This window comes from Macrobrachium rosenbergii, chromosome 20 (genome assembly GCF_040412425.1).
Source record: "Macrobrachium rosenbergii isolate ZJJX-2024 chromosome 20, ASM4041242v1, whole genome shotgun sequence".
Classification (NCBI taxonomy): Eukaryota; Metazoa; Arthropoda; class Malacostraca; order Decapoda; family Palaemonidae; genus Macrobrachium; species Macrobrachium rosenbergii.
The window spans coordinates 35,017,501-35,030,000 of record NC_089760.1 but is presented as its reverse complement, the minus strand read 5'-3'; the positions used below and the strand labels follow the sequence as shown (position 1 = coordinate 35,030,000).

Here is a 12,500-nt window from a genome sequence, read left to right as displayed (position 1 = left end):
ATATATATATATATATATATATATATATATATATATATATATATATATATATATATATATATATATATCAAGAGAGAGAGAGAGAAAAGCATACCTTTCCTTTTTCATTAAGACCAAGATATCCTCCCACAGTCCAACTGTACATGCCAAGCTGCTTGACAGTGTACTGTACATTCTTCAGTACCTTGGTACACAATGGGCATTACAGACACGCATTCCCGGTACCCACCCACCCACCACTTCTCTTCGATCGACCCCGGCACCTTTGCACGATTAGATAACGGGATCATGCCCTGGCATCTCTTGTGCCCTCACCACCTCCTTTCCCCTCCCCCCACCCCTTCCTTCCCCCCTCCTCCCACCCCTCTCCTCCTCCCCCTTCTTCTTTTCTTTGTCTTCTTCCCCTCCTCTCCCTCTTCCCTCCGGCCCTCCGCTTCCCTTTAACCATTCCAAGACTCATTTATAATTAGGAGTCATTTCCAGTCACCTGGCGAGCGCCCAGGTATGCGGCGTCCCATGGGTCACCTGTGTGTTTGTGCTGCTGTGTGCTTATTTCTCAATGAGTGCGAGTTTGTGATACTGCCCTTTTTATGTGCGACACCTCTGTATGTTTGCCGTGTCTTTGTGCTTTTTTATATTTATACGGTTTTGCTGTCAAATGTAAGTTTTGCTATTAAATGTGAGGTTTGCTACTTAATGTAAGCTTTGCTATTGAATGTAAGTTTTGCTGTTGAATGTAAGCTTTGCTATTGAATGTAAGCTTTGCTATTGAATGTAAGCTTTGCTGTTGAATGTAAGTTTATGAAAGTTTTGTAAGCAGTATTTATTTTGTCTCCCAAGTAGTCATGGATGTTACACATGCTCTTATCCTACAGAGTTTGATTAAGTAATAATCATTAATTTTATTCCAGTTTGAATTACTGCAGTTTAAGTTACTAGCAGACTTAATTGTTTTTTATTAAGTGTGAGCATGTGGACGAAGGAAAGTTTTCCTGCTTCTATATTGCAGTATTTTATTATATTTGCATAAACCAAGTTTGAGTGAAACAAATGGTAGTAACTGGCAGCAGCAGCTGCATTTCAGTGACATTTTGAGTTACACAGAAATAATTAACATCAACCAGAAATTATTCTTGACAGCGGTCTCAAGTGAAAATTAATTTGATTTGCATAGCAATAATTATCAGAAACCAGAAATTATTCATTACTGCAGTGTTCTCTCGTGTTAAAAGAAAAGTCTTTGGAATTTTGAAGTATGTCAGTAAAACCAAAACTAATCTTTACACTTCTTCGCCTCCGATTTGTACTGTAAAACCAGTATGTGACAGAGGAGACTATAAATGGCATATCTTGACAAGTTCGGCTCAAGACGGTTCGTTTGACTGCTTACGCCTCTGTAAATCATGTAGAAGTTTGGCTCCCTACTTTCCGTACGTTTGCTGTAGAACTCAAGCTTGTAGGTTCTTGTGTATTTGGTTACGTGTATATACAAGCAGGTTGCATTTTCTGTTTCTCTGGACCTCTGTGACAGTGTTCTCTTTGGTTGTATGTTTGTGCTTTTGTTCCACAACTAGCTTTGTGTTGCCTGCTTTTGGGCTCTGTTCCGTTCTCTTATCTTTCCAGAAGAATGTGAGTCCATAAAGATGGTGATAATGATAGTAATAATAATACTAACGTTCAGTTCCCTGCTTTTGTGCTATTTGCAGTTCTCTTTCTTTTTTATTCCAGAAGAATATGCGTCCATTAAGAATAGTAATAATGATCATGACAACAATATTAACAATGCAGTTCCCTCTTTTTGTGTTATTTTCAATTCTCTTTCTTCTTTTTTTCCAAAAGAATATTATGTTATTTTCAATTCTCTTTCTTGTTTTTTCCAAAAGAATATTAAAATTGAAGTTCCCTGCTTTTGTTATTTTCATTACTCTTTTTGCGTTCTTTACAGAAGGATATGCGTCCATTAACAATAGTAATAGTGCTAATAACATTACTAATGTTCACATTCAGTTCGTTTGTATTGCACTGCATGCGTTTGCCGGATGATTTGTTGGGACCCTTCGGTCGGTAATGACGAGTGACGGATGGCCGAAATTGCTTCACTCCGTCTTAGCAGGGAGAGTCATTTGGATGACTGTGGCTTCCTTCCCCCCGTGATGTCATGTGTCTTGGTCCCGCTCTAACTGATTAGATTGCTCGGAGGGATAGATTGAGGTTTATGGATTGGCTTGCCGTCTCTTTTCTTTCGTGACTTTTGCGGTGGAACGATGGGGTTTTGTATGTGGGGATGCTAGAATGCTGTATTTAATACACAGACATATATATATATATATATATATATATATATATATATATATATATATATATATATATATATATATATATATATATATATATATATATATATAGTACTTAACGTCAGGCCTGGACCTGGTATTTTAATCTAATCCCTCAGGCCAGCCGTATGGGGAGCTGAAAGTCACCTCACTGGTCAGGTTAAACTACTTTAATAATATATATATATATATATATATATATATATATATATATATATATATATATATATATATATATATATATATATATATATATATATATATATATATATATATATATATATATATATATATATGTGTGTGTGTGTGTGTGTGTGTGTGTGTGTGTGTGTCGATAACGTATATATGTATATACAGTATATACATATAAAATATATATATATATATATATATTATATGTATATATACACACATGTAGACATACTTTTATGCTACAGTATCTACAGTATATGTCGTCGTCGTACGTGTATATGTATGGAAAGACAGAAACGTCCTTATAAAGGTTAATAGAAAGCCTGTTTTGCGAAATTCTCCTTCTTTCTTTCTCCCTCTCACTCCATCAAGAAAATTGGAATGGAAGAAGAGAAACGACATCGATTCAATCTTGAGATTGAGCCGTTTGATAGCGCTATCGAAGGAGTTTTAAGATTCGATCCTCCGACTATTCGCGATAATGGCGGGAAATCGCAGACGCGGACGCTGGAGGCGGGAAATCGGAGTCACTCGCTCCGTGTGATTCTTTCATCCTTGCCGCGCGGGAGTTCGCTCGCTGGCTCCCTTTAGCTTCCTTGCCTGTTCCTCTGCTTTTCCCATGCTGGTTTAACCGCTCTCATGCATGCCCTTGCTTCCAGGAGCCTTTATTTTCCGTTGCGTGTGCGTGCTCCTTGAAGAATAAGCGAATAGACTTTCCTGGTGCTACAAAGATTGGATTTCTGTCTGTTTTGTCTTCTTCTTTCTTTTCTCTGCTTTACTTCTGCCATTTTTCGTCTCTGGAGATGATTACGGTTTCTTTTGACGTGTTTTGGGTGTTGGCCTTTTCACTTAGTTATTTGCTATGGCTTTTGTCTTGTTTTGGCTGATTGTATTTGATCCATTTTCGATTTCGTTTTTCTTTGTATATTATCGAAAGTCGTTCTTTTCTATAAGTTACTCACTATTTTACAATAAATAGTAATGCTCTTCCAAAGACTTTCCTAATAATGGTTTTCAGAATTTTTTTCCGTTATCGGAGAGTTGTTACTTTTTTTTATTTATATTTCGAGAATAATATTTGTTGATGCGTTGCAGGTTTTACTGAATATTTTTCTCGTCCACATATGTTGTTTCCAGCCGGAGGAATTTTTCATACTTGTAGTGATTTTTGTTTCATTTGCGATTCAGTATTTCCGTAATATTTTTTCCCATCGTAATTTTATTACATTTCTACTAAAAATGAGCATTTTGCAAGGATTGCAGACGAGGCTGGCGATTTTGATTTTAGTTTAAGTGCAAGGATATATGTGTATGTATATGAGTATATATAAATTATATATAATATACATAATATATATATGTATATATATAAACATATCCATAATTATATATATATATATGTATATATATATGGTAGTAGATTCAGATGTATTTTCATGTTTTATTTGGGTATTAATTGCACACACATCGCGAGTCAAATCTGAATTTTAGTCGTCATAAAATAATGAATGATTCAATACGGCGTTGATTTTTTAAAATTTCAGTTCAAGTATTTTGATATATTGTATATAGGTGTATTTTATTTTTGCGCATATTACACATGCACCGTGAATGCCATCATGGTTTTTTAGACACTGAATAATGACGTCCAAGAATTTTTTTTTTCATGTAGCTCTCTAGTCCATAAAACAGCGTACCATAACGGCGTGTTTGGGAGCATTGAGCACATGTTCAACAGAAATAACTATTCCAGGTATTAAAATTTCTTACAACTTTGATAGGTAACCTGGCTGTAGCTCTATACCACATACTTAAAGCAGTTAACGTTTAAGTACAAAGGATAGTAGTCTCCCATTTGTTAAGGCGCTATAAAACGTATTTAAGAAAAATTTTAATGACCTTTTTAAGATTACAGCAAGGTTTGAAGATGCTTCCTTTAAGTTATGGTCAGTCTCTCAATTCCCCCTAATCCTTTTTTTTTTTTTGTTATCTGTTAAATATCCGTTTCCAATAAGAAAAGAACGGAGAGAGAGAGAGAGAGAGAGAGAGAGAGAGAGAGAGAGAGAGAGAGAGAGAGAGAGAGAGAGAGAGAGAAAGAACGAAAGTTGTATTGAAAGTGAATGTCCGTTCTCACTTTCGGAGCTGAAAGTGAAAAGAAAGCTCGTCATACGTGCGGTTGCGAAGGTCAAGGTAGCGGTGATAAATTTAGGCAAATTGTAGGCCTAGGAACTCGTTAAAGCGGCCTCTCGTAGACCTGCTGGAATTCCAGGATGAATTTTCCGCGCCTGGAAGGAAAGTTGGTGATCGTCTTTCCATCCTCTGTAAGGCGCTTTCTTTTGTTCCTCTTATTTCATTTACTTTTCACTGCTACAGTAATTGGTTCTGGAGGGGCAGCTGTTTTTTCCTTTTTCTTTTTTGCTTTTATCTTTCTCGCAACTTTTGGTGGAAATGGGTTCCCCCTTAGTTTGTTAAATGTTGAATTGTGCTACATTTTCCGATATGTTTTTTTCTTTTTACTCACTTTCTTTTTGGTATTCTGAAAAGAAAGCTATTGTGCTGGCTTTGTCTGTCCGTCCGCACTTTTTTCTGTCCGTCTTCAGATCTTAAAAACTACTGAGGCTAGAGGGCTGCAAATTGGTATGATGATCATCCACCCTCCAAACATCAAACATACCAAATTGCAGCCCTCTAGCCTTAGTGGTTTTTATTTTATTTAAGGTTAAAGTTAACCATAATCGTGCTTCTGGCAGCGTTGTAGGATAGGCCACCACCGGGCCGTGGATAAAGATTAATGGGCTGCGGCTCATATGCCACTATACCGAGACCACCGAAAGATAGATCTATTTTCGGTGGCCTTGATTATACGCTGTAAAGAAAACTCGATTGCGCTGAAGAAACTTCGGCGCATTTTTTACTTTTTTTTTTTTTAGTAATCTGCACATTTAAACAACGCTTTTTAATATTTTTTTTTTTATTGCAAACATACTAATGAAACCAGGTGTTTATTTTGATGGGCGTACACGAATTAGACTCAAGTCCGTACATGTATTATGTTTATGTATAGAATGCATGTACTTTATATTTATCTATCAATGCATTGTAAATATAGCAAGGTTTTTTTTTTAATTAATATTAAACATGTTAGCTGTAAGTTAACATTTTAGCAGTTAGAATCAAAAACAAGAATCAAAAATACCACCTCTGTTAGTGAAAGTCACCTAGCTTGTTAGAACAGTTGCTAAGATATTAGATATTCACAGGAAGGGAATAGGGGACGAGTTGTACACAAGGAGGAACCGGACAACCGACCGGAAGTGAATTATTTGACTTACTTGTGAATTCAAAAGTTCCGAAGTCTCCCGGCACGATGATTTCAGCGACTTCTGAAAAAGATTGAATTATACGTTATTAACTTGGGGAAAGAATTCAAAGGAAGAATTTTATTTTAAGTTAAAGGAGATTAAGTTGATGTTCCTGACTAAATGGAATGTTACCGCTAAGAGTGGGCGGCCTTTGCGAAAAGCATGACGGTCGTTACTGTCGTATTCACGCTCTTACGGTTTCCCCGATAATGGGGTTTCAGTTCATGACAGTTTTGAAGGTAAAATGTTTTCAAGTGACGGAATTTCAGTTTCTTTGGTATTGTTTTATTAACAAGTTGTATTGTAATGGTGGGTGTCTTCAGTTTATCGTACTTTTTATTGAGAAGTTTTTACTGTAATTGTGGGTGTCTTCAGTTTATCATACTTTTTATTAATAAGTTTTTATTGTAATTGTGGGTGTCTTCAGTTTATCATACTTTGTATTAATAAATTTTTTTATTGTAATTGTGGGTGTCTTCAGTTTATCATACTGTTTATTAATAAGTTTTTATTGTAATTGTAGGTGTCTTCAGTTTATCATACTGTTTATTAATAAATTTTTATTGTAATTGTGGGTGTCTCCAGTTTATGATACTTTTTATTAATACTTTTTTATTGTAATTGTGGGTGTCGTCAGTTTATCATACTGTTTATTAATAAATTTTTATTGTAATTGTGGGTGTCTCCAGTTTATGATACTTTTAATTAATACTTTTTTATTGTAATTGTGGGTGTCTTCAGTGAAATCCAGGCGACAGTCGTTGCCACAGTCTCATCCTTCAGGGTCAAGACCAAAGATAAAACCCGTGTTGAAATTTATGTGATAAATAAATTTCAGTTTAGGAGCAATTGCAAACAAAAATAACTGATGAAAATACGGACGAAAAATTTTTGAATTGTTGGAAAATGTCTCTTGGGTGTCAGGTCAACGTGATTATGATGTACTAAGATGTCGTTTTCTTCTAAATAAAGAGATGAATGTTATTACAGATTCGCTAGTTCATTATAAATGTTTAGTTTTTAGTTTTCTGTAAAACAAAACTGTTGTGCCGACTTTGCCTGTCCGTCCGCACTTTTTCTGTCCGCCCTCAGATCTTAGAAACTACTGAGGCTATAGGGCTGCGAATTGATAAGTTGATCATCCAGCCTCCAACCATCAATCATACTAAATTGCAGCCCTCTAGCCTCAGTAAATTTTCATGGGCCGCGGCTCATACAGCATAATACCGAGGCCGCCGAAAGATAGATCTATTTCCGGTGGCCTTGATTATACTCTGTAGCGGTTGTACAGAAAACTCGATTGTGTTGAAGAAACTTCTGCACATTTTTTACTTGTTTCTGAATGAATTCAAGATCGTCTAAACCAACGAATATTAAACATAAGTTCTTCGCACTTTCTAAAAAAAAAATATATATATATATTAAAGTATTTTGCGTAAAAACGATTTGACTGGAAATACAGTATTGATGGCTGTTGGAAAAAAAAAAGTGACAAGATATGTATTTCCTATCTAGATATGAAGGCCGACGGGTAATTTAATGCCCTTGTCTGAAGTCAGATTTGAAGGCCTTAAAAAGAAAAAAAAGAAGTGGGTTCGAACCTTACTCTAAACGGCACACTCGGCTTTTCAATGATGAAAGGTTGCGAGAATCTGTTAAACGAACCTAGGCAAGGAATTTCTCTCTCTTTTAAAGGGGGAAGGAAGCAAGTTCGGAGATCCCTGATTTTACCAGACTAGATGTAGGGTGAAGCGGTCGTGTGTGTGTGTGTGTGTGTGTGTGTGTGTGTGTGTGTGTGTGTGTGTGTGTGTGACGTGGTTGTCAGGTAAAAGGAAACTAACAGAAATAAGTAGGCATAGCAATATTTTACTTGAGATCAGAAGAATGAGAAAACTAGCTGCTGTAACGATATATTTTTTAACAATTGGGCCTGATAAATCATTACGATGGAAGTGGGTGAATTGATGGCACATGGAGTGTCGAGTAAATATTAATTGGGGCTCAATTATGTGCATGTTTGTTGTTTTTGCATGTTTATTTGTCTGTTCATTTCTTATTACCAGTATTTTGAAGTGCTTCTCTTGGCTCTTAGTTTTTCTTGCTTTTATTATTATTATTAATATTATTATTATTATTATTATTATTATTATTATTATTATTATTATTATTATTATTACTGTTGTTATTATTATTATTATAAGGTGGAAGACCCTCTCTTAAACCGTCCTTTTTTTTAATTATATTATTATTATTATTATTATTATTATTATTATTATTATTATTATTATTATTATTATTATTATTATTATTCATGGAAATTATACTTGCTTATCGTCAGCTCGGGGGAAACCACCTCCTCACCTGTATGATTTAATTTCCATTTCAACAATACTTGTCTGAAAGGGAGTGGTTTTTATTTTTCCCCTGTTTAATTGAAAGTGAGTTTTTTCCCCCCAAGTTTAATTCATTTATTTTTCCACTGGGAGCCAACCCTCGTTTATTATCGCTCTGTTTGACGCGTTATTCAACAACACACTTTTTTTTTTTTTTTTACCTTCAGTATTTATAAATGGATTTGTTAGCATTTCACCGAAAAGATCATGAAATCTTTTGAAATGCTGCTTTGGGATTGTTGTGTTCGCTCGCCTGAGGTAGCTTGCCTTCTGTCACGGTAGGCTGTGGGGTTTCGGTAGCTGTGGGTGATTTCTGGGTAAATTTGGGTGTGGGGTAAATGGGTGGAGTGGTTGGATGTGAGTTGGTTACTGGGTGGGAGATGGTGGCTCAGTTTTTGAGTTGGGGATAAAAGGGACCTTTTGCTTTCTTCAAGCTTAATTCACTTTCTTCAAGCTTAATTCACTCTCTTCAAGCTTAATTCATTTTCTTCAAGCTTAATTCACTTCTCAGTGGCATTTCCGTTCATTATAATCTGTTTCAGAGCGTGGGAATGTCTCACGAATGTGCACGTACACACACACACATTCTCATTCTCACTCCTTCGTACATATTCGCACATACCTAGGGAGTACCGTCGAGTCCTGGTAACAAAAGACTCAGACCATCGTGGTTTTGGGCATTGCGGTCTGAGCCTACCTTTGTGCCCGCTACCTGTGTATACCCTGGAGATAAGTACATGCCTGGCCACGAATACCAATTGTGGCGGAACAATGAGACCTTTGTAACGTAACTGAATAACTAACTGTGTATCTGCGTAACGTGATGAATGAATTCTGTATTGGACGAATAATATCTACAGAAGGATTTGACGCTCACAAAGACGACAAAGAAATTATGGGTTTAGCAAAAATTGCCTTTGATGAAGGCTTTCATTGAATTACTTTATGAGAGCTTCTCGCATTACTCTTTGAGATTGAATGCTGTTCGTGATGATTGCTGTGATGTTGAGAGAGAGAGAGAGAGAGAGAGAGAGAGAGAGAGAGAGAGAGAGAGAGAGAGAGAGAGAGAGAGAGAGAGAATCTTTGTTGGGGATTTTATGTTTTAATGTTGAACATTGTTATGAGCTAGTATATTGATTTTATTGCAGAGGAGAAAGGTTGTGTGTATGCTTGTGTGTGTGTGTGTGTGTGTGAGAGAGAGAGAGAGAGAGAGAGAGAGAGAGAGAGAGAGAGAGAGAGAGAGAGAGAGAGATCAAAGCCAGATGAGATGGTAAACAGTAACGGGACGGGGTTTTGGTGCAGTTGGAAGCGTGGGAAGAAGTCACTACAGTTCTCTCTCTCTCTCTCTCTCTCTCTCTCTCTCTCTCTCTCTCTCTCTCTCTCTCTACACACACACACACACACACACACACACACACACACCCTTGAGAATTGAACTTTTCAAAAAAAACAAAAAAAAAAGGATAAGTACTTTATAGCTCTAAGCCTTTTACTTAATATTTTATGACCAGACCACAGGTTAGCTAATGCTATATTGGTATAGAAATTTATGTTTATGTTGTTTTCTCACTTTTTAGAAAAAATAATAGTAATGCTATTGTACACGTTTTCCCCGTTGAAGTTATTTTCATTTATTTATTTATTTATATTTTTTTGTTGCTTCACAAGTACATGTTGTAAATGTAAGTTTCATTATTCTTATTAAAATTTCCCAGCTAGATTTTGTATGATAATATGGCACTCATTAGATGATATTACCATTTTTTCAGTATATCACTTTAACCTTTCATGTCTGTCGTCTTCATAAGATTCGCAGAGTAGTCCTTCGTTAAGTGCTCTCTTGTACAAAGAGTAACAATGTCACCAAAACTGTTTGTTCTTCATTCTTTGCATACTGCTATTCATCCTAGCTTGTACCTTTTCTCATCTCTCTCTCTCTCTCTCTCTCTCTCTCTCTCTCTCTGTTTATATGAAATAAATTATATATATATATATATATATATATATCCACACACACATACATACATACATACAGTACATACATACATAATATAATATATATACATACATACATACATACATATATTTATCTATATATGTGTGCGTGTATGTGCGTGCGTGTGTGTGTGTTGTGTGGGGATGTGCTCATTTACACATCCGCATTTACGTTCCGATAAGCACTTGTAATTAATTATTTATTTCCAATGATAGTATACTTACAGTCAGGTCTCTCTCTCTCTCTCTCTCTCTCTCTCTCTCTCTCTCTCTCTCTCTTCCCCCACCCTCCCTGTTCACCTCCCGGTTTCCCCGCGACTACAGAGTTAACGAGGCGAAAAATGAGATGCAATGGAGATGCCTCACTTTTCATGCATTCCATTTTTGGTTAAAATGTTATGTGTATATTTTAAGGGTAACTGAAGCACTCTCGGTTATTGAGTTTTTTTATTTTATTTTATATTTTTTTTTTTGAAAACATTGTGCGCTCTGCCATTTATTGTTCGCTCAGGCCGTGGCAATGCTGCGTTTATTGGGCCGAAGGTAATGGTTCAGCTTTCATCACCGTAATGTTATTTATTATTTGTACGATGTATTGCAAGGATTTATGATACAATTTATGTGAGTGTATATACTGTATATACTGTATATATATATATATATATATATATATATATATATATATATATATATATATATATATAATATGAATATTAAATATATATAGCCTATATGTATGTATATATATATTTTATTTATATAAATGTATATATGTTTATAATTTATATATGTGTATATGTGTTTATGTATGGGTGAGAGAGAAAGTGTGTGTGTGCGCGCGTTGTGTATGCAGTATATATATATATATATATATATATATATATATATATATATATATATATATATATATATATATATATATATATATATATATATATATATATATATATATATATTTATATATGTATGCATATATATACATACACACACATGTATGTGCACATACTTTTGTATTCCAGACTTTTCTCTGACGTTAGTTAAACTACATATGCTATTTATACGAGAGAGAGAGAGAGAGAGAGAGAGAGAGAGAGAGAGAGAGAGAGAGAGAGAGAGAGAGAGAGAGAGAGGGGGTGCTGGGCGGATGGAAATCTAAGCAATTTTTTTCCATTTGCAGGCAACCATCCTTGAAGAGTAAGACTTAAAAGCCTTGCTATTCCCCCTCCGCCGAGTTATACACCTTCCAAAAAAGGAGGTAATTTTAGCGAATGCAAAAGGCACGTAATTTTCGCGAAATTTATGCTGAGGTTTCAGGACATCGCTCTCTCTCTCTCTCTCTCTCTCTCTCTCTCTCTCTCTCTCTCTCTCTCTCTCTCTCTCTTTCGTAGATGGGCTTAACGCAAATAAGAGTGAGGAAAGTGTTTGGGATCCTTTTATGCTTTTTTGCTCTTGAGATATTTCCATTTATATGAATTCCTCTTTTCGTATGGTTTTCCCTCCTTTTTTTTTTGCTACTTTGTTATTATTACCTTATAAGTAGTTTTTCTTATGTAAGATGAATCACTTACGTACATATGTGTATATAAATTTATAAATATAAATTTTATATATATATATATATGTATGTATGTATGTATGTATGTATGTATGTATGTATGTATAGTGTGTGGGGGGGGCGCGAACGAGTATACACACGTTTCAAATCATAAATACAAATTTAAAAATTTGAATTCTCTCCGCGCTAATTATTTTTGGCCCATCTCAAATAATTAAGGCCGAAAAGAGGTTTACTTTTAATGAATGGTGTCCCCGTTCAAAAGTACCCCATATTATGTATTTAAAAAACTGAGACGCTCACGAGAGCCACACACACACACACACACACACACACACACACACACACACACACACACACACACAGTCAGACATGCACATACACACTATATATATATATATATATATATATATATATATATATATATATATATATATGTGTGTGTGTATATATATATATATATATATATATATATATGTGTGTGTATATATATATATATATATATATATATATATATATATATATATATATATATATATATATATGTGTGTGTGTGTGTGTTTGTGTGTTCATTTAGAAATATGATTCTCTAGTCGTAACATTTCACCATCACTCGTTGCTACCTCTTACCATTCGTCTACCACAAAACGAGCAACAATGACAAAAACAG

General features: G+C 35.1%; 2 protein-coding genes across 10 annotated transcripts in view; one reads left to right on the top strand and one right to left on the bottom strand.

Annotated features, from left to right (window-relative positions):
• LOC136849248 (DNA oxidative demethylase ALKBH2-like) overlaps window positions 1–12,500 on the top strand; it is a 657,271-nt gene that overhangs the window by 129,820 nt on the left and 514,951 nt on the right. The gene's annotated exons all lie outside the window — the stretch shown is intronic.
• Window positions 1–12,500, bottom strand: part of LOC136849244 (mucin-2-like) — a 194,099-nt gene that overhangs the window by 128,258 nt on the left and 53,341 nt on the right. For 4 of the 7 annotated variants that reach the window (XM_067122499.1, XM_067122501.1, XM_067122502.1 and 1 more), the window contains exon 2: window positions 5,858–5,908. In XM_067122499.1, coding sequence (XP_066978600.1) covers window positions 5,858–5,908 — 51 coding nt within the window. The remainder of the gene's footprint in view (window positions 1–5,857; window positions 5,909–12,500) is intronic. The other 3 variants (XM_067122500.1, XM_067122503.1, XM_067122505.1) reach the window with 1 other exon arrangement.